Source organism: Podarcis pityusensis, assembly GCF_964106645.2.
Source record: "Podarcis pityusensis genome assembly, chromosome: Z".
NCBI lineage: Eukaryota > Metazoa > Chordata > Lepidosauria > Squamata > Lacertidae > Podarcis > Podarcis pityusensis.
The window spans coordinates 14,990,566-15,013,103 of record NC_138044.1 but is presented as its reverse complement, the minus strand read 5'-3'; the positions used below and the strand labels follow the sequence as shown (position 1 = coordinate 15,013,103).

At 45.0% G+C, this 22,538-nt stretch overlaps 2 protein-coding genes across 4 annotated transcripts in view; one reads left to right on the top strand and one right to left on the bottom strand.

The window, feature by feature from the left end:
• Positions 1-8,028, bottom strand: part of DDX31 (DEAD-box helicase 31) — a 64,394-nt gene extending 56,366 nt beyond the window's left edge. The window contains exons 1-5 of one of the 2 annotated variants that reach the window (XM_080990611.1): positions 7,255-8,028; positions 4,821-5,068; positions 3,362-3,437; positions 1,707-1,750; positions 204-274 (exon numbers count right to left, since the gene is read on the bottom strand). In XM_080990611.1, coding sequence (XP_080846737.1) covers positions 204-274; positions 1,707-1,750; positions 3,362-3,437; positions 4,821-5,068; positions 7,255-7,356 — 541 coding nt within the window. In that variant the 5' untranslated portion in view covers positions 7,357-8,028. Of the gene's footprint in view, positions 1-203; positions 275-1,706; positions 1,751-3,361; positions 3,438-4,820; positions 5,069-7,245 lie in introns of both variants that reach the window. The other variant, XM_080990610.1, reaches the window with a different exon arrangement.
• A 224-nt stretch (positions 8,029-8,252) lies between these two features.
• Positions 8,253-20,652, top strand: GTF3C4 (general transcription factor IIIC subunit 4). 2 transcript variants are annotated; one of them, XM_080990608.1, is made up of 5 exons: positions 8,253-8,940; positions 12,671-14,494; positions 16,975-17,105; positions 19,130-19,218; positions 19,978-20,652. In XM_080990608.1, exons 1-5 carry the CDS (start codon positions 8,539-8,541, stop codon positions 20,040-20,042), a joined length of 2,511 nt encoding a protein of 836 aa, XP_080846734.1. In that variant the 5' UTR covers positions 8,253-8,538; the 3' UTR covers positions 20,043-20,652. The 2 variants fall into 2 exon arrangements, with proteins under 2 accessions (XP_080846734.1, XP_080846735.1); XM_080990609.1 differs by lacking the exon at positions 8,253-8,940 and adding an exon at positions 8,979-9,047.
• The last annotated feature ends 1,886 nt before the right edge of the window (positions 20,653-22,538 follow it).

The window sequence follows — 22,538 nt, the reverse complement described above, 5'->3', positions numbered from 1 at the left end:
TGTACATGTGCGACTTCCGAAACCCGGAAGTAACCCATTCCAGTACTTCCGGGTTTCGGCAGTCCACAACCCGAAAAAACGCAACCTAAAGCAGCTGTAACCCGAGGTATGACTGTATTTAAAATTATTTGTAGGCCCCCTTTTAAAGCAAAGCCCAAACAAGCAGCCTACATATACACACACAACCCCTCCCCCACACTTACCAGAACCAGTCTGCGATCTCACCAGCGCATCTTTTCCTTGCAATAGTATGGGAATAGTTTGCTTCTGAACACTTTTGCAACAAAAGGAGAAGTTAAGAAAAAACAAGACACGTTCTATTTTAGGTCAAAGTATTAAGAATGTAACAGTTGCTAGTTCACCTAACAGTGCTGGCTGGTCATTAGTGTAAACTAGAAAGATGCTGGTTCAATCTGTTAGATGATAGCTAATTAATAGTTAGATAATAGTCAATGAGATAATAGTCACTCTGTCAAGTAATTGTCAGTTAATAGTTAAATAATAAAATCCTAGAACTGTAGAGCTGTAAGGGACCACAAAATGCATCTAGTCCAGGCATAGGCAAACTCGGCCCTCCAGATGTTTTGAGACTACAATTCCCATCATCCCTGACCACTGGTCCTGTTAGCTAAGGATGATGGGAGTTGTAGTCCCAAAACATCTGGAGGGCTCAGTTTGCCTGTGCCTGATCTAGTCTAACCCCCCACAATACATAATAGTTGGTTAAGTAACTAACATCTGTTAAAATAATAATAGGTTAACTAAATACTGTGGTTGAGGGACACGGGTGGCACTGTGGGTTAAACCACAGAGCCTAGGACTTGCCGATCAGAAGGTCGGCCGTTTGAACCCCCACAACGGTGTGAGCTCCCATTGCCCTGTCCCTGCTCCTGCCAACCTAGCAGTTCGAAAGCACGTCAAAGTGCAAGTTGTTAAATAGGTACTGCTCTGGCGGGAAGGTAAATGGCGTTTCCGTGCACTGCTCTGGTTCGCCAGAAGTGGCTTAGTCATGCTGGCCACATGACCCAGAAGCTGTCCCTCGGCCAAAAAAGTGAGATAAGCGCCGCAACCCCAGAGTTGGTCACGACTGGACCTAATGGTCAGGGGTCCCTTTACCTCTACCTTTAAATACTGTGGTGCAGCAGTGGGAACCTCCAGTCTGGAAATTAGAAAGGGTCCCAATTGCTGTGACTAAGCTGTTAATGGGTAGCATGCAACTCCCTTATGGAAACAGCTAAACTGGCTTCCTGTTTGCTTCCTACACCAACCCAAAGTGCTGGTGATGACTTCTAAAGGCCGTTATTGTTTGTAACTGGGATGTCCAAAGGACCATGCGCCTGCCTATTGAGACCGTTTTCCAAGCTCCTCCTGTGTGTCCCAACATCCCCAGGAGCACACCCTGTTGGGACCTAGGACAAGACCTTCTCAGTGCTGTACCCAGGCTTTGGGACTAAATCTTAAGAAGAGTTTGCCAGCCATCCAAAACTAACATTCACTGGATATCCCCGACTTCTAGTATCACGAGATTCACTTCCTCCACACCATGTAGAATTACATATTTATCATGTCTCTTCCAATCTGCCTTTTCTCCAAACAAAAATAAATTTGATTAATTGATTTGTTAGGTCATCAAACCAAGGGCAGTCTCTAGGAAACTTACAATAAAAACTTCTATTCATGCAATAATTACACACCCACACACTTACCTGGTCATGCTAGATATTTTTAAGACAGAGATTAGGGTTGAAACCTGGTGGGGAGGCAGAGACAAAACATTTAGGGCATAACATGTTTGATCCTAGAATAGGACAGAAATAGCCAAACCAGTATCATGTCAAAAATGTTAAAACAGAGAGGAGAATGAAGAAAAAACAACAAATATTTTAACGAGAACAGTCAACATTAGGGGAAAACTTCTCAAGCATGGGTAGGTAAACTAAGGCCCGGGCGTCGGATCTCACCCAATCGCCTTCTAAATTTGGCCCATGGACGGTACAGGAATCAGCGTGTTTTTACACGAGTAGAATGTGTCCTTTTATTTAAAATGCACCTCTGGGTTATTTGGGGGGCATAGGAATTCATATATTTTTTCCAAAATATAGTCTGGTCCCCCACAAGGTCTGAGGGACAGTGGACTGGTCCCCTGCTGAAAAAGTTTGCTGACCCCTGAGTGTAATAGCTGTTTAAGAAAAGACTCCCTCAGGAGGTTGTGGGCTCTCATTTGCTGGATATATATAATCAAAAGCTGGATCGCCATCTCTCCAGGGAGAGGGAAACTTTTAGGCCTACAGGACCAGATATTTTGACTGCCTCCACATCTGTGGGCCAACTATGGCAGGTGGGTGGGAGCCTAAAAAATGCTTCTTTGCCCAGTCAACACCAATGCGCCTCTGACACAAAGCGATGAGCTGCATGCAGCCTGAAACCTCCGACACAGCAGCCAGTATGCTACAAAGAGGTGGCAGAACTCAGTTCCAGTGAGTTCCAGCCCCCCCACCAAATCCCTAGTAACTTCAGATGATTGACGGGGGGCCGGGGGGGGCGGCATCCCATCTACCTGCCAAAGTTTTCATAGAAGGCATTGTTAAAAATGAGCTTAGTACCCCTTTTTGTTATAGCTGCAGTTCAATGCAAGCCACTTTGTACTAAAGGAGTAACATATGGGAAAATTTGGCCCATGGGACAAAGGCTCCCCACTTCTGCTGTAGATGCTGCATCCTGCAATTCCGATCCTGCATTAAGCAAAGAGTTAGAGTAGATCTCCAAGGTCCCTTCTAATTCGATGATGATAATGATCTAATTCTGGGGAACAGAGGAGGGGAAAGGTCCAGCTAACCCACCCCACAGGGTAAAGTGTGATACAGCTGGGGAATCTGTGGCTCCTCATATATTTAGTGGATTCCAACTCCCTTCAGCCACAGTCAGCAGAGCCAATGGTCAGAGATTGTGGGAGCGCAGCAACCTCTGGAGGACTTCAGATTCCCCATCCCTGGACCAGATAAAACATAGTATCCACCTTTGATCTTCAGATACAGGCACAGTTGTCAACTTTTCCCTTTTCTTGCGAGGAATCCTATAAGGGAATTTCCCTTTAAAAAAGGGAAACGTTGACAGCTATGGATACAGGGTGGTATAAAAATTTAATTTAGCACAACAACAACAATTCCAAAGGAGGCAGCTGGCCCCTCTGCACACCAAAATAGTATTGTGGACATTATAAATAATGCTTTAGTGCTGTATGCTGGGAACTGAACAGGAACTTTTGTAAAGTTGCACTGGATCTTTGAGGAAAGGCATTAATAAATATCATTAACTACTCCTACACCTACTGAGACATAGCACAAAGAAATAAAGTACCCACCAAATAGGGATGGAGGCCCAGCTGATCAAAGGAGTCTGAAGTGAAAACTTTCTCCTGCACTTGCTTCACTGATGTTCTGTAGAAGGAATTAATTTATTAAGTCGCAACCTTGAAACATGGCTAGAAAGGATGGTTCCAACTCTGTAGAAGGGAGAGCGCTTCCAGTGTGCTAGAGGTACACCAAACCTGGGACTAACATATGCATTTGTGGCAAGGGCCACAATGGCAAGGGCCACTTTGGTAGGGCAGGGTCAGAGGCAAAAGTAGGCAGAGCAATTCATGTACAGTGGTGCCTCGCAAGACGGAATTAATTCGTTCCGCGAATTTTTTCGTCTAGCGAATTTTTCGTCTTGCGAAGCACGAAATCCCATAGGAATGCATTGAAAATCAATTAATGCGTTCCTATGGTCAAAAAAAGTCCAAACAAAGCCAAATTTGGTACAACAAGAGTTTATTAAGTGCTCTTTAAAGTCACACATACTGTAAAGAGCATTTCAAAATTCAAACCCAGAAATTTTTTTAAAAAACAGCAGAGTGGCCCAATGGTCACAGAAAATCATAAAAATGCAGAAAAAAACACACAAGCTTCCAGATTCTTGCAAACCCCTCCCCAACTGTTCCCCCAGCCACCCAGCACACAGAAATTCAAATCCAGAATTTTTTTTTAAAAAACAGCAGAGTGGCCCAATGGTCACAGAAAATCATAAAAATGCAGAAAAAAAACACACAAGCTTCCAAATTCTTGCAAACCCCTCCCCAACACCAAGTCCTTGAATTCCAAACACCCCAACCCAAAATCCAAAACCCCCCAAAAAAGTTTTAAAAGCTTAACTTACCAAATGGCTGCAAAAGAAGTTTTGGAAAAGCTTCAAAAATCACCAAAGTCTTTAAAAACCTCAAAAAAGGCTACTATGTACACTGCGTTCTATGACTTGCTCCTCGAAGTCAAGTCGCAACTGTATTAACGGTGTTAAGAAAAAGGAAACAAACTTGCAAGACGTTTTCGTCTTGCGAAGCAAGCCCATAGGGAAATTCGTCTTGCGAAGCAGCTCAAAAAACGGAAAACCCTTTCGTCTAGCGAGTTTTCCGTCTTGCGAGGCATTCGTCTTGCGGGGCACCACTGTATTATTATTATTCTTGTTGTTGTTGTTGTTATTGTTGTTGTTTTGTTAACCTTTGTAGGCTACTTCTAAACACACTCACACATCCCTCTCTATCCAGACAAGCAAGAGTAGTTATCACAATCAAGCCTGGCAAAAGCATCAAAGTGGGTTGTGAAGAAAGACTAGTTAAGGGTGTGGCCTAAGAAAAGAGGGTGTGGCTAGGGAGGGTGGTCTACATGAAACTCCTAGGGCCAGACAGACAGGCCTGGAGGGCCACATTTTGCACCTCGGCATGAAGTTTTCCCTCCCTTTGGTTACCCACATTTTATCAGAAAAGCGGGATTAAAAATAAGTACCTCTGAATGTCTGGAATTTCAGGGTTGTTTTTGAAGAGGCAGGAAGTCTTAACAAAAGGTCTGTTGCCGCTGGCGTCACTGTCCTTTGCATCAGTTAAAGGCTTCTGTGAAGGAAACTTCGGCAACCCTGCTTCTTTGATGCCACTTTTAGCTTTCTTTTGAAGTCTCCTGGTTTGGGGCGAAGGTGGAGCTGGCTTCCGCTTTAGTGGATTCCCTTCCTGGGAGCATTCAAATTTCATTTGCCCAGACTTAAGGAAGAAAAACAAGATGGAACAGGGGGACAGATTCAGCAACAAATGTCGGAATGAGCCTAGGCTTGTGTGGTTCCCACCTCCCATGCGGCTGGGACTTGGCACTCAGAAGATTTTGCTTAACCATATTTGTCATGGCATTTGGACTGACAAACCATGGTTCATGGAAAGTATGGTTAGTTGCAAACCAACAAGTTCAAACCAGTGTCTGAGGCAATATACTTCCAAATACCAGTTGCTGGGAATCACAAGTAGGGAAAGTGTTGCTCATGGGTAGGCAAACTAAGGGCCAGGGGCCGGATCCGGCCCATTCGCCTTCTAAATCCGGCCCACGGATGGTCCGGGAATCAGCATGTTTTTACATGAGTAGAATGTGTCCTTTTATTTAAAATGCATCTCTGGGTTATTTGTGGGGCATAGGAATTCATATATTTTTTCCAAAATATAGTCTGCCCCCCCAAGGTCTGAGGGACAGTGGACCAGTCCCCTGCTGAAAAAGTTTGCTGACCCCTGGTGTTGCTTTTTGTGCTCAGGCCCTGCTTGCAGGCTTCCCATTGGGGTGTCTTGGTAGGCCACTGTGAGACTGGGATGCTGGACTACCCTGATTGAGCACAGCTCTTCTACTGTTGTGTTGTTATAGATACTGAATCTGGCTCACTTAAACCAAGGGTGGGCAGACTTCTGCAGGGCTTTTTCATTTTCTTTTTTACGCAAACCCTGAAATTCACCAACCAGAGCCTGATATAAAAGGCATAAAATTAATTTGGTGCTCAGGAATTTGTCTTAAGTACCGGAACTTAAACTAACTTCACAATCCTGCCACATAAAAATCCATGCCCCCGCTCCCTAAAAATCTTAATTATATTTCAGCAGTATAATGGAGAGGGAAAATTTATTAATTATGTTATTGCCACTCAAAGCTCTCCTAGTTTGGGGGCATTGCCAGGACCTATCAGAGGACAGTAAAGCCCCACATTACTTCTAGCTTTTCAGGCACCACGTTATAATAAACATGGCCACAAAAGGATTATGACATATGCAAACAAAATATTTTTAATTGGCATATTCTTTTCCAGTCTTTTTCTGTGATATGAAATCATTTTTGATGAAAAAAACCTTAGTTTCATGCAACATGACTGCTGATATTATGTACAGAACAAAATCTTGCACTGCAGGATGTTGGACCAGATGACCCTTGAACTCCCAACTATGATTCTATGACCCTATGTTCTATATCAGTTAACAAAACTTGTACATATTTTACAAAATCACGTCTCTTATTTGCTTAGATATGCAAATAATTTATTTGCTGCATTTATAGCCTATCTTTTTTCTCCAAGGTGGTGTACATGATTCTCTTCCTCCTTGTTTAATCCCCACAACAATGCTGTGAGGTAGGTTAGTTAGGCCAAGAGGCAGTGACTGGCTCCCAAGTCATAGAAGAAGAGATTTGAACCTTGTCTTCCAGGTCCTAGTCCAACACCTCAAAGCACTACACCACAATGGCTCTCCAAGATGATCTAATTCATATTGAGGAACTTTTCAAATTCCCCCAAAAACCAAGTGTCATAATGTGAGCGCACCCCCCCCATTGAGATTGGTGCCCCAGGGCCAGATCACTGCCCTGACCACCATCACTGTACAACTTGTGGGAGCAAATCCCATAGTTTAATTGTGCCCTGTGTGAAAAAATCCTTCTTTCAGTCTGCCCTGAATCTCCCACCTTTCTGCTACTTTGGATGACCCCACGTTCTAGTTTTATGAGAAGGGTAGATAAACCCATTCTCCACACCATGCATAATTGTATACACCTCTACCATGTCCTCCCTTACTCAGCCTTTTCCCTTAAATAAATTAGCCTCAAATGTTGCAGCCTTTCAACTCTACGAATTTAAATCAAAGACACTGTATGTACTTTTGTAACACAGTAAAATCTTAATAAAACCATTAAAACATGTTGCAGCATTTCCTAATACTAGGGGAGTTCCTCCAGCTCCTTGATCATATATATATTTTCAAACATCTCACTCACCCACATCCTTACTCAACTCCCAACCTAAACTAAAACGCCCCAACTGAGGTAGGTACAGGAGCTGCTCCAACTCCGTTCACTCTGGCGGCCCCCTTTCCCCCAAAACGCTTTCTCCCTCACCAGCAACCTCAAACAAGCATACCTTTTTTACCTTGCCATGCTGTGGCTTTGAGGCTGTCCTCTGCTGAGTGCGGGGCTGCAAACCTGAAGGAGGCTGGCGGACGTTGATGAACAGCCCCTCATCGCATTCCATGGCTGGTTGAATCGAAGCACTTCTGACAGGGAGTTAGGGGACCCAGAAATCGATTTAATACCAGGCTTTTAGGGGAGCAGCAGTAGTAACTCCCAATACAGACTCCCAGAGTTTTGCACACTTGAGTCATTACCCCACCAGCACCCACGTGCGTATGTTGGAAGGAGAAGGACCCTAAACATAGGTGTCTAATAAGATCCCTTGCAGAAAAGCAGAAGTGTAGTGGATTCTGTGTTAGGAAAAGTTATACATAATCGAGAGTGTCTTAGTCTTTAAGGTGCCGCAGGGCCGTTTTTCCTGTTTGAATCGTGTTACTTTGGTTGCGGACACTCACAACACACACACAAAAACATGATAATAGGAGCTGTGGTCTTTATTCCCCTCCGCGCTTTAAACAATTGAAAGGTGTATTTTTAGGACCCATCTTATGTGATTCCAACTCGTTTTTAACATAGTGTTTTAATTGTTATAACCTGTCCTAGAACCTGAGGCTGGTGGTCTCATAAATGATAATGTTAATAATAGAGTCAGTGTGCTGTAGTGGATCTAGTGTCGGACCTGGGAGACCAGGGTTCAAATCTCTCCACTCGGCCATGGAGGTCACTGGGTGACTTTGGGTCAGCCACTCTCAGCCTAACTAACCTACCTCTGAGGGTTGTTGTGAGGGCAAAACGGGGAGAAGGAAAAGTAGCTGAGGTATGAATAAAAGCAACATAAAATAACAGCGTAACCTAGCAACGCCTGGATAGCCAATCCTTTTGTTCTCTACTTTTTTTTACGCTAGTTTGAATGTATGTACATCGCTTTGAGTGGCCGGGGGGGGGGGGAGCGAGTAACAATAACAAAAAATTAAACTAATGCTTGGTTAAAGACCCGCAGGGATACTAAACAAAATAAAATAAAATACCGTAATTGCCTTCCTCTGCTAAGACCAAAAAACACCCGCACTCTCAAAAATCCAAATTCCTTTTCTCAGGCACTTAATTAGACACCCCTCGAACGGATTCTCCCTCCCCCCGCCCATACACGCGAGAGATAAACGAAGGTCCTTCCTCGCAGGCCACGCTAAGCGCGGCGGCGCATGGGCTCTCTGTGCTCGGATGGTGGGCAGTGACGGTTGGCGGCGGTGGAGCGTCGCGGGGGTGGAGGGGAGGGTCGCGCGGCCTTTAAGGCGGCGATAAGATGGCGATGGCGGCAGCTGAGGGAAGCCCAGCAGTGGAGCCGGCAGCGTCGCCGCTGACGGAGGGGAACGACGACGACGAGGAGGCTGAGCCGCCTCAAGAAGAGGAAGAGGAGGAAGACGACGAGGCGGCGGGACCGAGCAGCGGCAGCGCGGGGTTCCGCTTGACGGCGGTGCGTCGCGAGCCGGCAGTGCGGCTGCAGCACGGCGTGAGCGGTGTGGAGCCGCTGGCTTGGTCCGAGGACCACCGCGTGTCGGTCTGCACAGCCCGCAGCATCGCCGTCCTGGAGCAGCTCAGCGACGTCCAAGGCGGCGGCGGCGGAGGAGGAGGTGGAAGCAGCGGCGCTGACCTCGTCATCCACCGCACGGCCGTGCCGGCCCCCGCCGCCGCCTGTCACCTCAAGGTGGGCAGTGGATGGCGACCGCTGCAGGGTGGGATGGGCGGCCGCGTCTAGGCATGCACGGCGTGTGCATGATCAACCAGCGGAACCCACCGCCACAATATGCGGAGGTGTGTCTGTTTCAAAGGAGTTCACTCTCAGTAGGACTAACGTTAAGCGCAGCCTGTGCTCTCAAATGGCATAGAGTTGGAAGGACCCCCCCCCCCATCATGTAGTCCAACCCCCTGCAATGCAGGAATCGCATGCAGACCTTGCTTTTTCTGCAAGGGGAGCAAAGTAGCTTAACATGGTTCTTCCACTCTCTGCTTAATGAAGTAAGCGATCCTTATTCTCACAGTAATCCAGCATGTTAGGTTAGGCAAAGAGAAACACAGGCTGGCCCAAGGTCACCTAATGAGCTTTATGTGGCTGAGTGGTGATTTGAGTCTTACAGATCCTAGTCTTGGGTTAGGAGACCTCAGGAGCATGAATGTGGCCCCAAGCCCCACTCAATCTGGCCCTTGGAACTCTCCTTAGACCACACCCCTTATTCAGGCCACACACCCTCAGATATCCTGCTCCACACCTTTTTTTTGCCTCACTGAAATGTGCCTTCAAACTGCCTCTTTCTTGCCTGGGTAGAAAAGTCAGATGGTTGAAACCTCTGATATTTGAATGACTGGAACATGCAAAAGTTTTGTTGTTGCTGCTCTGCCCACTTGTCCTCTGGCCCCATCTACCACTGCCATATCCTCCCTATGAAAGGATGAAAAGGGTTTCCTGCACCTCTTCCATAGTCCAACACCAACCACTACACCACATGGTAGATCTCCTGGTAGATAATAGTAATAATAATAATAATAATAATAATAATTTATTGTTTATATCCTGCCCATCTGGCTGAGTTTCCCCAGCCACTCTGGGCAGGTCCCAATCAAATGTTAAAAACAGTACAGCATTAAGTATTAAAAGCTTCCCTAAACAGGGCTGCCTTCAGATGTCTTTTAAAGATAGGATAGCTGCTTATTTCCTTCACATCTGAAGGGAGGGTGTTCCACAGGGTGGGCGCCACTACCGAGAAAGCCCTCTGTCTGGTTCCCTGTAACCTCACTTCTCCCAATGAGGGAACTGCCGGAAGGCCCTCGGCGGTGGATCTCAGTGTCCGGGCTGAAAGATGGCAGTGGAGACGCTCCTTCAGGTATACAGGACCGAGGCCGTTTAGGGCTTTAAAGGTCAGCACCAACACTTTGAATTGTGCTCAGAAACGTACTGGGAGCCAATGCAGATCTCTCAGGACTGGTGTTATGTGGTCCCGGCAGCCACTCGAAGTCACCAGTCTAGCTGCCGCATTCTGGATTAATTGCAGTTTCTGGGTCACCTTCAAAGGTAGCCCCACATAGAGCGCGTTGCAGTAGTCCAAGCGGGAGATAACTAGAGCATGCACCACTCTGGCGAGACAGTCTGCGGGCAGGTAGGGTCTTAGCCTCCGTACCAGGTGGAACCACCAGATCTCTGGGTGGTTTGCAATAATTCTGGAAGGATTTCAGGTGTTTTAACAGCAGCAGTGAAATGAGTCCCACCCTTTGCTACTACTGAAATGAAGAAAACTTTGGATAATCAGAAGTGAATTTTGGGGTGAAAAGTTAGGAATTCTTTTCATTTCCGGGCTCAGATATACTTGTGCTTGTCTTCCACATCATAGCTGGTTTGGTTTATTAACGCAGAGTTCTATTTTTTTTAAAAAAAACCTAAAACAAAGTAGATCCCACAAACCTGAAGTCTGTGCACCTCCGCGCTTTACATATCTAGAACAAGGCATGGCCAGCATGTGGAACTTAACTTCTGCAAGATGTGGGCTTGACTGCTAGTCTCATTCTTGAATGATTGGGCGTAGGGAGAGATGGTAAGAGGGCTCTTAAATGAAAGCCACAATCCCTCCCTCCTGCTCATGTCAAATAACTTTTAGTCAAATCAAGAATGGGAAACTTACTGCTCTCCAGATTTTGCTGGACTAGAGCTCCCATCATCCCTGACCATTTTCCAGTGTGGCTGGGACTGATGGTGATAGGAATGCAGTGGCTTCTGTTTCCAGGCCCTCTTCAAGGGGGCCAGGATATCTGAAAGACTTCTTCCTCTCATTTGCAATGGCTCATAGGTTACAATCACCTTCTGAACAGGTTTTGGTGGTTGGGAATACCAGGCAGGGCCTTTTCTTCAGCAGCTCACGGGCTGTAGAATTCGCTCCCCAAATAGGATTAGATTGGACTAATCCCGGTTGACTTTTAGGCAGGCAGCTAGAAATGTTTTTATTTCATCTGATGTTCAGCAATGGCTGATTGGGCGGTTGATATTCTCATTCCATTTTCCTTGCTTTTTTAGTCTCTGAATGATTCTGTTAACAGTGTTTTAGTTGTTGTACTGATTTTCAGTGTGTCACAAATTGCTTTGGCCTAAAAGGTGGCATAAAAATGTTTTTTTATGAAAAAAGATAAGTAAAATAAAATAAATTTGGTTGGCTACTGTTGACAGGAAGCTTGGCTCCATAGACTTTTAGTTCAATCCTGCTGACACTGTCTTACTTTCTGACAAGGACTAGACAGATTCATGGAGGATAGGGCTATGGGGTCATGATAACTGCCTCTAAGTATCGGGTGTTAAGGACAAACGAGAATGTGATTGTCTTCATATCCTACTTCTGAGTGTCCTTGGCTTGCTTGCAGCAAGAAACAGAGGAATGTATCCAACTTAGTTCTACTTAAAGTAGATCTCCTAAAATGAATGTATTTTAGTCCTCTCTGCTTTTAGGGTTTTGTTTTTTTAAAAAGCAATCAAGCAGTGTATTAATTTTATGAGATAAATAAAATATGAAATAAATATATCAGTTTCAGTGAGTATTCTGAGTAGAACTAAGTTGTAATACAATCCAGAATGCTGAATTGCATGGCATTGGGTCTGATCCAGGAGGGCTATTGCTCTGTTCTTACAAAGCCAGAAGGAAATGTGATAAATATAACAGTTTGTATTTCTATAATTTCTATTACTTTGATCATTGTTAACTGCCTTTGCCTCTTTATGGAGCAAAGGTGGGCAATAAGAATAAGTTATAATAATATTCTCCTTTTCTCATAAGAATAGAACCCAATGGGGTCATGCAATAAACAGAATGGTGAGAGATTCAGGACAGACAAAAAGAGGGACTTCTTGGTGTAGCATGTACTTAAACTATGGAATCTGCTGTCACATGGTGTAGTGATGGCCACTGACTTGGGCTGATTTAAAAGGAGATTAGTCAACTTCATGGAGAATAAGGCTATCAGTGACTACTTGTCATGATGGTTATATTACCTCCAGGCTCAGAGGCTTCTGAATACTGCACCATTTGCAGGGGAACAATGACAGCAGGTGGCTATTGTGCCAGGGTGGTCCAACATGCAGCCCAAGGGCCACATGCAGTGTGCTGCTCACAGTTTCCATGTCAAACTACTACAGCCGCCCACTTGGTATAAAAATTTGGACCTTCCTAAGATAGGTCTTCAGTCTGATCTTACTGGGCTGCTCTTACGGTATTTAATGCTAGAGTGTTCAAAGTTGTGGCAAGAGCTTGCTTGATCAGATGTTTTCACCAGTATTGCACCAGGCTTTTGCTAAAAGTAGCTCATTTATATACCTTTAAGCTGCTACACCAGCCTTCATTTTGAACAAGCTAGTAAAATGTTTAATTGTTATTTTTCTTAACACACTTATTCTTTTTCAGGTTGGTTCCAAAAAGGAAGTTGCTGAATGTAAGGAAAAGTTTGCCAGTTCTAAGGATCCAACCGTGAGCCAGACGTTTATGTTGGACAGGGTGTTTAACCCCGAAGGGAAGTCGCTGCCATCCATGCGAGGCTTCAGATACTCCAGTTGGTCTCCGCTGGGCTGTGATGCAAACAGCAGGTGCCTGCTGGCAGCATTAACCATGGACAACAGGTTGACCATCCACGCTAACCTTGACAGACTTCAGTGGGTGCAGTTGGTTGACCTGACTGAGCTCTATGGAGAGCGCCTGTTTGAGAACGGCTACCGGCTTTGTAAGGGTGAGGGTCCCAGGGTAGATTTAGGGGACTTCTCTGAATTCCAGAGAAGGCACAGCATGCAGACCCTCGTGCGCATGGAATGGTCTGGAATCTGCACCACCCAACAGGTGAAGCATAATAATGAGTGTCGGGATGTGGGCAGCGTGCTGCTAGCCGGAATCTTTGACAATGGCAATATTGCCATCTGGCAGTTCCAGCTCCCATTTATGGGCAAGGAATCAATTACCTCTTGCAATACTATTGAGTCAGGAATCACTTCCCCCAGCGTATTGTCATGGTGGGAATATGAGCACAATAATAGGAAGATGAGTGGTCTCATTGTTGGGAGTGCTTTTGGACCCGTTAAAATCCTCCCCGTCAACCTTAAAGCAGTCAAGGGCTATTTCACCCTCAGGCAACCAGTGGTTTTGTGGCAAGAGATGGACCAGTTGCCTGTACACAGCATCAAGAGCATTTCTCTCTACCACCCATATCAGAAATGCAGCTGTAGCTTAGTGGTGGCCGCAAGAGGATGCTATGTGTTCTGGTGTCTTCTTTTAATTTCCAAAGCAGGTTTAAATGTTCATAATTCACATGTTACAGGGCTCCACTCTCTCCCAATCATTTCCATGACAACAGACAAACAGAATGGGACCGTCTACACATGCTCTATTGATGGGAAGGTCAGGCAGCTGATTCCCATCTTCACCGATGTTGCATTGAAATTTGAGCACCAGCTGATAAAGTTGTCTGAAGTGCTTGGCTCTGTGCGGACTCACGGGATCGCAGTGAGCCCATGTGGGGTGTACCTGGCGGTAGTGACCACAGAAGGCATGACCAATGGCCTCCACCCTATCACCAAGAGCTACCAGGTCCAGTTTGTGACTCTTAAAACATTTGAGGAGGCAGCAGCCCAGCTGCTAGAATCATCTGTCCAAAACCTTTTCAAGCAGGTTGACCTCACGGATCTTGTCCGCTGGAAGATCTTGAAAGATAAGCACATTCCACGATTCCTACAGGAAGCCTTGGAGAAAAAGATTGAGAGCTTTGGGTCCACTTATTTTTGGCGCTTTAAACTGTTTCTCTTGCGGATTTTGTACCAGTCACTGCAGAAGGCTCCCTCTGAGGCCCTGTGGAAGCCAACCCATGAGGACACAAAAGTCTTAATAGCACATTCCCCTGGGATGGGCACCAGTGAAGAGCATCAACAAGACAAAGGCACTTCAAAACAGGGCAGCAAGCAGAATCCAAGCGACATAATCCGAGGAGCAGATGTGGATGATCTGGCAGATGACTCTCTTGTCTACTCCAGTGACATAGGAGGACGGGAGCCAATGGAAGATAAGCTTCTTGAAATCCAAGCTCAGATTGAAGCAGTAGAAATGCATTTGACACGGGAACATATGAAGCAAGTGTTGGGCGAAGTCTACCTGCACACATGGATTACGGAGAACACCAGCATTCCCACGAGGGGAGTCTGCGACTTCTTAATGTCTGATGAAAGTTATGATGACAGGACAGCAAGGGTAAGTGCATCCCAGCATAAAAGCTGTTGGGTTGCAGTAGGATAGCATGGCTTAGTTTGCCCTATCAAATCCTGGCATAAGAAACCAGGATATGCACCAGCTTCATGTATGCACACACAGCCCCATTTCTCGCTCTTTGCTCCTCTCTTTGTGCAATCAGCGAAGCAACCATAGTTTATTGTTATGTGTGACAAACAAACCACAATTCAAAAGCCAACTGTAAACCTTGGTGCATATTAAAATTTTTAAAAGATGGTCTCTAATCTGGAAAAGTCAAAGGCTACTGTGTCTAGGTCATTGGTGCAGGCTTCTGATGCCCTTCAGTGTTTATCTGTCCTTATTCACTAGGCAGATCTGGTGGCACTGACTGTGCTCCTGGCAAAGAAAGCAGGTCCCACCTGCCCATATTAGCAAGTTATAGTTTGGATTCCTAATAGTTCTTGAGGGTCTGCCAGAGGATCACAACTTCTGTTACTGGCTTCTGTAAATATCGTGGACTTGTTGATCTGATCTAATGCCAGATCTCATCAGGGATCAAAGGGGAGGTGCTCTTTGGTAAGGCCAGAACTACCACAGACAACTCTGTGTCACTTCCTTTCTGTGACGATTCTAACTACCATCAAATCACCTGTCTGAGGAAAGAACTGTGTGGCAGAAGCTGCCTTGTCCTCCTGGCCTGGGCATTATCTGATCCTGAATTTGGTCTGGCGGGGTTGGGGTGGGAAAGGGTTGCTTGTCCCCCCAAGACAAGTGGCACCTGTATAGACAGTCTGTAAGGCAGAGGAGACTGCTTACTTATGCTAAACTGGACTGAGAGCAACTTTCTTGAAACCTACTTGTAAGCCACTTTTTAACAAATAAACTGCTTTCAAAACTTGTGAGTTACCCAGTGGTATATTAATATCCTAAATAAAATCAGTAAATATTTGTAGAAGTCAAAACATCATACTTTTCAGGAGGGAGTGCTAGGGCCTTCCCCTGCTGCCTCTCCAGTTGACATATTAATTGTAAGATCCTTGGGGCAGGGGACCTGACCTTTTGCTTATGTCTTATTTATTTACTTTCATTAATGTATTTATATACAGTCCTTCACAATATTCAACTTTGGGTGCTTACAGTACAGTTTAAAACAGAACAGTAATAAAATATGCAATAAAACCGAATGAAGGTAACAAATAACATAATTAGCACAATACTGGCAGCCCCCCATTTACGCAGAGTTATGTTCCGAGGCACTGCACACGTTGGTGAAATGGGGTGTAATTGAAACCCATCGAAAAAACCTGCAAATGCCATGTTCCACCCCTGCTCTGCTCTCATCCCACCTTTTAGTGATGTTTTTATGACCTTTCCAAGTCACTTCCAGGTTCGGTGCGATTTGCATATACATGAGCAGACATACTGAATGTGCATAAACGGGGGGCAGCCTGTACACAAAATAGCAATTAAACTGGAAAGTAAAAAAAAACAAACCCAACTTCAATTCCAGTGGTTTTAAAATGTATATTCCTTCCATTATGATCTTAAAGTACAAACCATTACCGTGTCTGAGAGAATAAAAATGTATGAAGCTGATGCCTTCTAGATAATAGTGGAGGCCAGGTAAGCTTCCTTGAGGCTGGAGCAGTCAGCAAGGCTTACTTGGATTCCCAACACCAAGATCGTTGCCATGTACCAGGGGAAGGGTGCAGGTGGCCAGGAGGTTGGCATTGGGAGGGTGCAACCAGTCTGATGCCTGCACCATGCCAACCTCCCTTCTTCCTCCTGTTAACTAGCAGCAACCTTGGAATTGGGAAGCCAGCTAAGCACTACCACCCTGCCCTACTGACCACTCCTGACTTCAGGAGAGTTCCCCAGCTTGGGATACCCTAGATGAAGAAGCCGTCTCTTTTGTTTCCTTTTTAATCTGTGATGATTGCAAAACTCTTTAAGAGCCACAGCAAAAGATCTTTCTGCTTGATTGATGTGGGAGCAGGTGGTCCATAGAGCCCTGCCTCCATTGATGGTTCTACATAAATAACAATTGTGCAGTTCCGTGGTTGCCACAATCCCGTATTTTTCTGCAGCTTCCTAAGTAGCTAAGACTTGAAACTCTGCTGACATAAAAAAGAGTGTTCAAAAATATTTTATCATGTTCTCTTGAGTGGTAACATGCGCTTTGAGGCAAAGCTCCTCTCTTTTCGATTTACCTTCAACCATCAGTTTTCTTCCGAAATGCGTGGGGGGTTAGGGCAATTAAGTTCCTCAGACTACCTGAGCGGCATGCGGAGAAGTCATTCACTCTGCATTTTGCATGCCTGAGACGCCTTTGTTGCTTTTTCATTCTGTTGTATTCCTTTTTAAGCAGGGCTTGGGCTTTTGCATCTTGTGTTCTTCAGAAAGCCCGCCTCACAACTCCTGTGAGATTTCCCCACCTTTCAGCAGGCAGCTGTCTCTTCCTATAAGTGCTGCTACTGACTGCTGCTGCTGTGTGTTCCCAGGTGCTGATTGGGCATATCTTAAAGAAAATGAACAAACAGACTTTCCCAGAGCACTGCAGCTTGTGCAAAGAGATCCTGCCGTTCACAGATCGCAAGCAGGCAGTTTGCTCCAACGGACACATTTGGCTCAGGTAAGCCCAACTTCAAGCAAGCGCTGTCAGGTTCCCTTCTTTCTGATTTAGCCAAGTGGAGGGAGGGGGCAGGTGTTTATCAGTGGCTGTGAAATGCCTTTCTGCATGCCAAGGGGAGCAGAGAGTTAGAATCGTGTTGATCTCTGCTTGCCTGAGAAAGTCTGCAAACAGGCAGGGTGCTTGCTTGCACGGGCTGGAGAAGTATGGCTCTTAGGCAGACAGTTTGAAATTTCTTTTCAATGCTATTTCAGCCTGTTGGCAGTTATGTGCCTGAGTGCCTAACTTTTGCCACTTCCCTCATTGCCATCTTGTTCACAACAGACACTGGAATGTGGTGTACAGTGGTACCTCGGGTTACATATGCTTCAGGTTACAGACTCCGCTAACCCAGAAATAGTACCTCAGGTTAAGAACTTTGCTTCAAGATGAGAACAGAAATCGTGTTCTAGCGGCACAGCAGCAACGGGAGGCCCCATTAACTAAAGTGGTGCTTCAGGTTAAGAACAGTTCCAGGTTAAGAATGGACCTCCAAAACAAATTAAGTTCTTAACCCGAGGTACCACTGTATCGCTTTTGAGGTTCCTGGGAGGCAAGTGGGCATTCAACACCCGGAGGTGTTTCCCAGCGTGTGCTGTTTTGGACAGACCTGTAAATCTGCACCCCCCCAAACTGCCTTTAAAATTATGTCAACTTAAAATGGTTTTAACTTTGTACTTGTTTCTTGGTGTGTGTGAAATGTGTTTTATCCCAAGAAGCTGCCTTGGCAGCCTAAGATGGGCGGAAACGAAGGGTATAGATTCATTAAATTGAAAGAAATTAGCCAAAGGGATAGGAATCGGAATCTGACCATGAAACTACAAGTGCTGAAGCTGAATATTGAGCCTATTTGGAGTATGTTACCTGCCTGTGCTCAAGTAAAACTCTATTGGAGAATTGTTTGTTGCTGCCATATTGATTTGAAACCTGTGGTAGATCTGACCAAATGGATTCTGTTCCACCAAAGTTTCTGTCATTATAGACTTGTAAGCCTTTGAATGTGCTGTTGACTCTTGGCTGTTCTGATTTGAAACTAGTGTTTCCCGATTGCCTCCCTGACAGTGATGTAGTATTTTTTGATACAGTTTCCCAGTATTTTCAAATGTACTCATTTTAAAAACTTTTGTATACCCCTAAAAATATGTGTGTAAACCAACAATGTGGTAGTCTCAAATACTGGTAGGTGGGCAACGTGGCCAGCTAGTTTCAGTAAGGTGGGTAACTGGCATCACTACCTCAGATTATGCAGGATAGTTCTACCATGCCAACAGTGTTTGAAAAATAATGTCATCTGAATCATTATTTTGAGTGTATTTGCTAAAAGATGCTAACATTCTGTGCCCAGGCCATCAAAACTGATCTTGAAGACTCAGGGCAAAACTAGTGGAAATTTTGCTTGACAAAATTTTGAGATTTGGAGGCAATCCTATCATTGTAGCTACAGTGGTTAAATGTGTTCTTTCCCCACTTGATAGGAGAGATGAATTATGTGTCTTACCTGCTTTCCTGCCCAGTCAAGAAATTCATATTTTTCCTGTACTAGTCTTGGATAATCTGATTTGCTTTCATTAGTTGTATTCTACATTTACATCCAACTGGTGATTTCTTTTTAGAAGAGTTTGGATCTAGACTAAGTTAGTTCATCTTAGGCCCCACTGAAATTATTGTGCAAGTTACTCATTACTCATTATTCCCATGGGAGCAGAATTCAATTAATTTCATCCAGTCCAGTATTTCCTTTCTTGGTATCATTTGAAACAGGGCTAGGGAACCTGTGCAGTTCTACAGAACTCCAGCTCCCAACAACCCTGACAGTTGGCTCTACAGGCTGGGACTGATGGGAGTTGGAGTCCAATAGCATCTGGAGGGCTGCATGTCCTCCAGCTATGATCCGAAGGGTGGCACAGATGGCATTCTGAGAAGCATCTGATCCTTTTAACCACAAAGGCCTTTCCATAATTCTTTTCCCACTTCTGCCACTTCTGCAGATGCTTCCTTACCTATCAAGCCTGCCAAAGCCTGGTGTACAGAAGATGCTTGCTTCGTGACAGCATTGCGCGGAATCCAACCCCAGAAGGTGAGCTCTTTCCTTTAGACCTAGGAGTGGATGATGCGGCAGAGTCTGGCTGAGTTTCTGATCTGGGCAAAGATGCAGGCTCTGCATTGATCTACCCTAGGCACCTATCAAGCATTCCTATCAGCTGGCTGAGGCCTAAACACCCCAGATATTGATTTACCTTGACCTTTTTGTTAGGTCATAGATTCTCATTTCTCCATTTCAAAATCCACTTGAGATTTCATTCCAGAAGTTGCACTTCTTGGAATGGGGAGTCATCCTCTTTTTGTGTATCATAATGAGACTGAAGTCATCCATGAAAGAAAAGGCAAGAAGATCCCAAGTTGCATATAATGCTGTTTCTTTGGTCCAATATGTTTTGAAGCAAATCTGTGCTCCCCAATAACAGTTTGCAAATAATTACATGTGTGAAGAATATTTGCGAGCACAGAACACTGTGCTTTGTGGAGCCTCCCACCACCCTAACCCCCAGATTATTTTCTTCAAAACACTTTAGACAGTATTTATCTGTGTATAACATGCCCCCATGTATAAGACTCAAAATTAAGAAAATGGGGGGGGGTTGCCCTCGTGTATAAGACTATCCCCCTTTTTAACATTATTATTAGTTAAAAAACCTAGTCTTACATACGGAAAAGTATGGTGGTATTCTGTGTACTGTACTGTGAGGCATTTCCCCCTATTGTCTCATGATTGGCCTTCTCTTTCGTTATCGCCTTTCCTCATTAGTTCTCCAACAACCCGTTTTCTTATTTTCAGACCCTGATTGGATCAAGAGGTTGCTGCAGGGGCCTTGCAGTTTTTGTGACTCTCCTGTTTTCTAAAGAACAAGATTGAGAGCCTGATGTATGTTTTTCCAGCGCACAAAGCACCACTCTAACCCTGTGAAATGCCTGAAGGTGCAAGCATGTAAATTACCCAGAAAGGAACTTTTGAGTAGAAGACAGTGAGCTGGACATGCTTAGTGGTCGAGCATCCCATTTCAAACCTGAGAGGAAGCAGAAAAGCCTTCTGTTGGGAAAACTTCAGCACAGACACTTTGGAAACAGCCCTGACCCATCCCAGTTAAGCATTGGTACTTGACTCCTTTCTTTTCTTGTCAAGTAGGGTCTGGAATTGGAGAAATGCACCGGGGCTGACTTCACACCACCCTCTAGCCTGCTTCATTTGGCAATGGGATGCTTTTCGTGCAAAGATCCCAGCAGTGGGGGATACCGCTGCTGCTGCTGCTGCTGCTGCTGCTGCTGCTGCTGCTACTACTACTACTACTACTACTACTACTTCATAGGACTTCATAGAAATTCATAGGACTTCATAGGAATTCATAGGACAGCAGGATTTGAGCCTGCTTTTTGGTCTTTCATTTATTTTTCAATAAATGTTTTGAACAAATGGTGCTCACTGTGCCAGAGACAATTAAATATTTAGAAATAACATGCGGGTTTAAGAATATTTTTTAAAATGTCCTGCATGCCCATCACATGAGGGTGAAAATCCTGACCATTTCACTCCTACAGAGGTTGGCAATCAAGTCCAGTGGCTTCTTATAGGAAACGTTAATCCCTCTGTGCCAAATGTGGGAGGGTAAGTTTTAAAAGGCTAATCAAGCTACCGTATTTTTCGCTCTATAACACGCACTCGACCATAACACGCATGTAGTTTTTAGAGAAGGAAAATCTGTAGGCATGCCACCCGTAGGCATTCCCTCCATAACACGCACAGACATTTCCCCTTACTTTTTAGGAGGAAAAAAGTGAGTGTTATGGTGCAAAAAATACGGTATTTCAGCAATGGAGCATGTCACACAGGGCCTCTTTTCTAAAAGTCTGAGCATCAGCATTTTTGATCAAACTCTTCTTGCCAGTGAATTTTTACCCCCTTGCAGCCCAGTTCCCCCTTCTAATCGCATAATCCCCTCCCAAATTTTTGCCAGTGCCTTTTAATTATTTTAGCAACAATTATGCTTGCCAGGAATTCTTCTTCCTCCCATTATAGATGGATACATTATTTGTAGCTTGTTGGCTTTGGCAGTCAATATGTTAGAAAATGCAACCAGGCAAATGTCTAACTTCCCACCAAAGTTCTGCGGCCATTCACTCTTGTCTTATGAAATGAAGCTATCCAGCCAGAGAACTAACACTTGTAAAAATCCATTTTCTCTTTCAGTTTAGCTGCTTAGGGCTCTGCTTGCAGAGAGGTGGGGTGTAAATGTTTTAAATAAAATTAAAACATTTGCAGCTTGCTGTGGCAGAATCTACAGCTGGATCCCTCCCACAGGAGGTGGTGATAGCAACCAAATTGCAGAGCTTTATAAGAGGATTAGACAGATGGATAAGGCTGTGTTCTCCCTCTGCTGTCAAAGGTGGTCTGCCTCTGAATACTAGTGGTTGGAAACCACAGGGAAGGGGAGACAGAGGTGCCAGCTTCTGAAGGTGAATTGGGGGGGGGGGGAGGGTTGTGGTACATGATGTCAGGATGTCGGAGGAGCTGGGGGCAGAGCCGAACGTGGCAGCAGTGCAGTGGCAGCCCGGCTTCAATGGCAGATGCTGCTACTGCTGTTGCCACCATCAGGGTCTGTTTCCCTGCTCCTTCCGCTCCATGACTGGAGGAGGAGAAGCCAGCTACTGAAGCCACGCCACGCTTGGCCGCCTCTGCTGCTTTTGGACTTGGGGGCCCTCCCCCAAAAATTGGGAGGGCAAAAGGGCTCAGCTCCTAGGAGATGGCACCCCTGAGGGGAGAGTATTCTTGTACTCAGGTCCTGCTTATGGGCATCCCAGAAGGGGCTGTGCCACTGTGAGAACAGGATGCTGGACTAGATGGGTCATTGGCCTCATCCAGCAGGGCTCTTCTTAGGTTCTTACAAGCTGCAGCAGAATAAATCAGAGGTCCTCAGAACTACTTCAGACTGTGTAGTGGGGAGCACATTTGTAGCACTTCTCTCTGTAAATAATAAAGTCACCAGTAAAGAGTTCCTGCAGGTTAAAATCAAGTAATCTGCATATGTAGGCTAAGCCCTCTGAGGACATGCCCTTCATAGGAGTGAGCAGGAATTCTCTAGGACTCCGTTCATAGGCTGTAGGTACACTTTTTAGTTGTCCTTGCACTTTAAAAGGTGGAGGTCAATTTGGATTGATCAACCAGTTCATGGAAATAGGAATTTATTGGCAGGGTGAACCGAAAGGGATCATAAAATGTTGTTGGTTATGTTAATCATTTTGTGCTTTGGGGCTGATGTTTTTAGTGCCTCTGATGACTTTGTTCTAATGCTTTCTCCTGAAGTTATTTACTGCTCCCCTTGTAATTTCCAAGAAGGTCTTTCA

Coding starts and splice junctions, on each gene's coding strand:
- GTF3C4 (XM_080990608.1), top strand. CDS start 8,539: ATGGCGATGGCGGCAGCTGAGGGAAGCCCAGCAGTGGAGCCGGCAGCG. Junction 17,106..19,129: donor AACGGACACATTTGGCTCAG/GTAAGCCCAACT, acceptor CCACTTCTGCAG/ATGCTTCCTTACCTATCAAG. Junction 19,219..19,977: donor GCGGAATCCAACCCCAGAAG/GTGAGCTCTTTC, acceptor TCTTATTTTCAG/ACCCTGATTGGATCAAGAGG.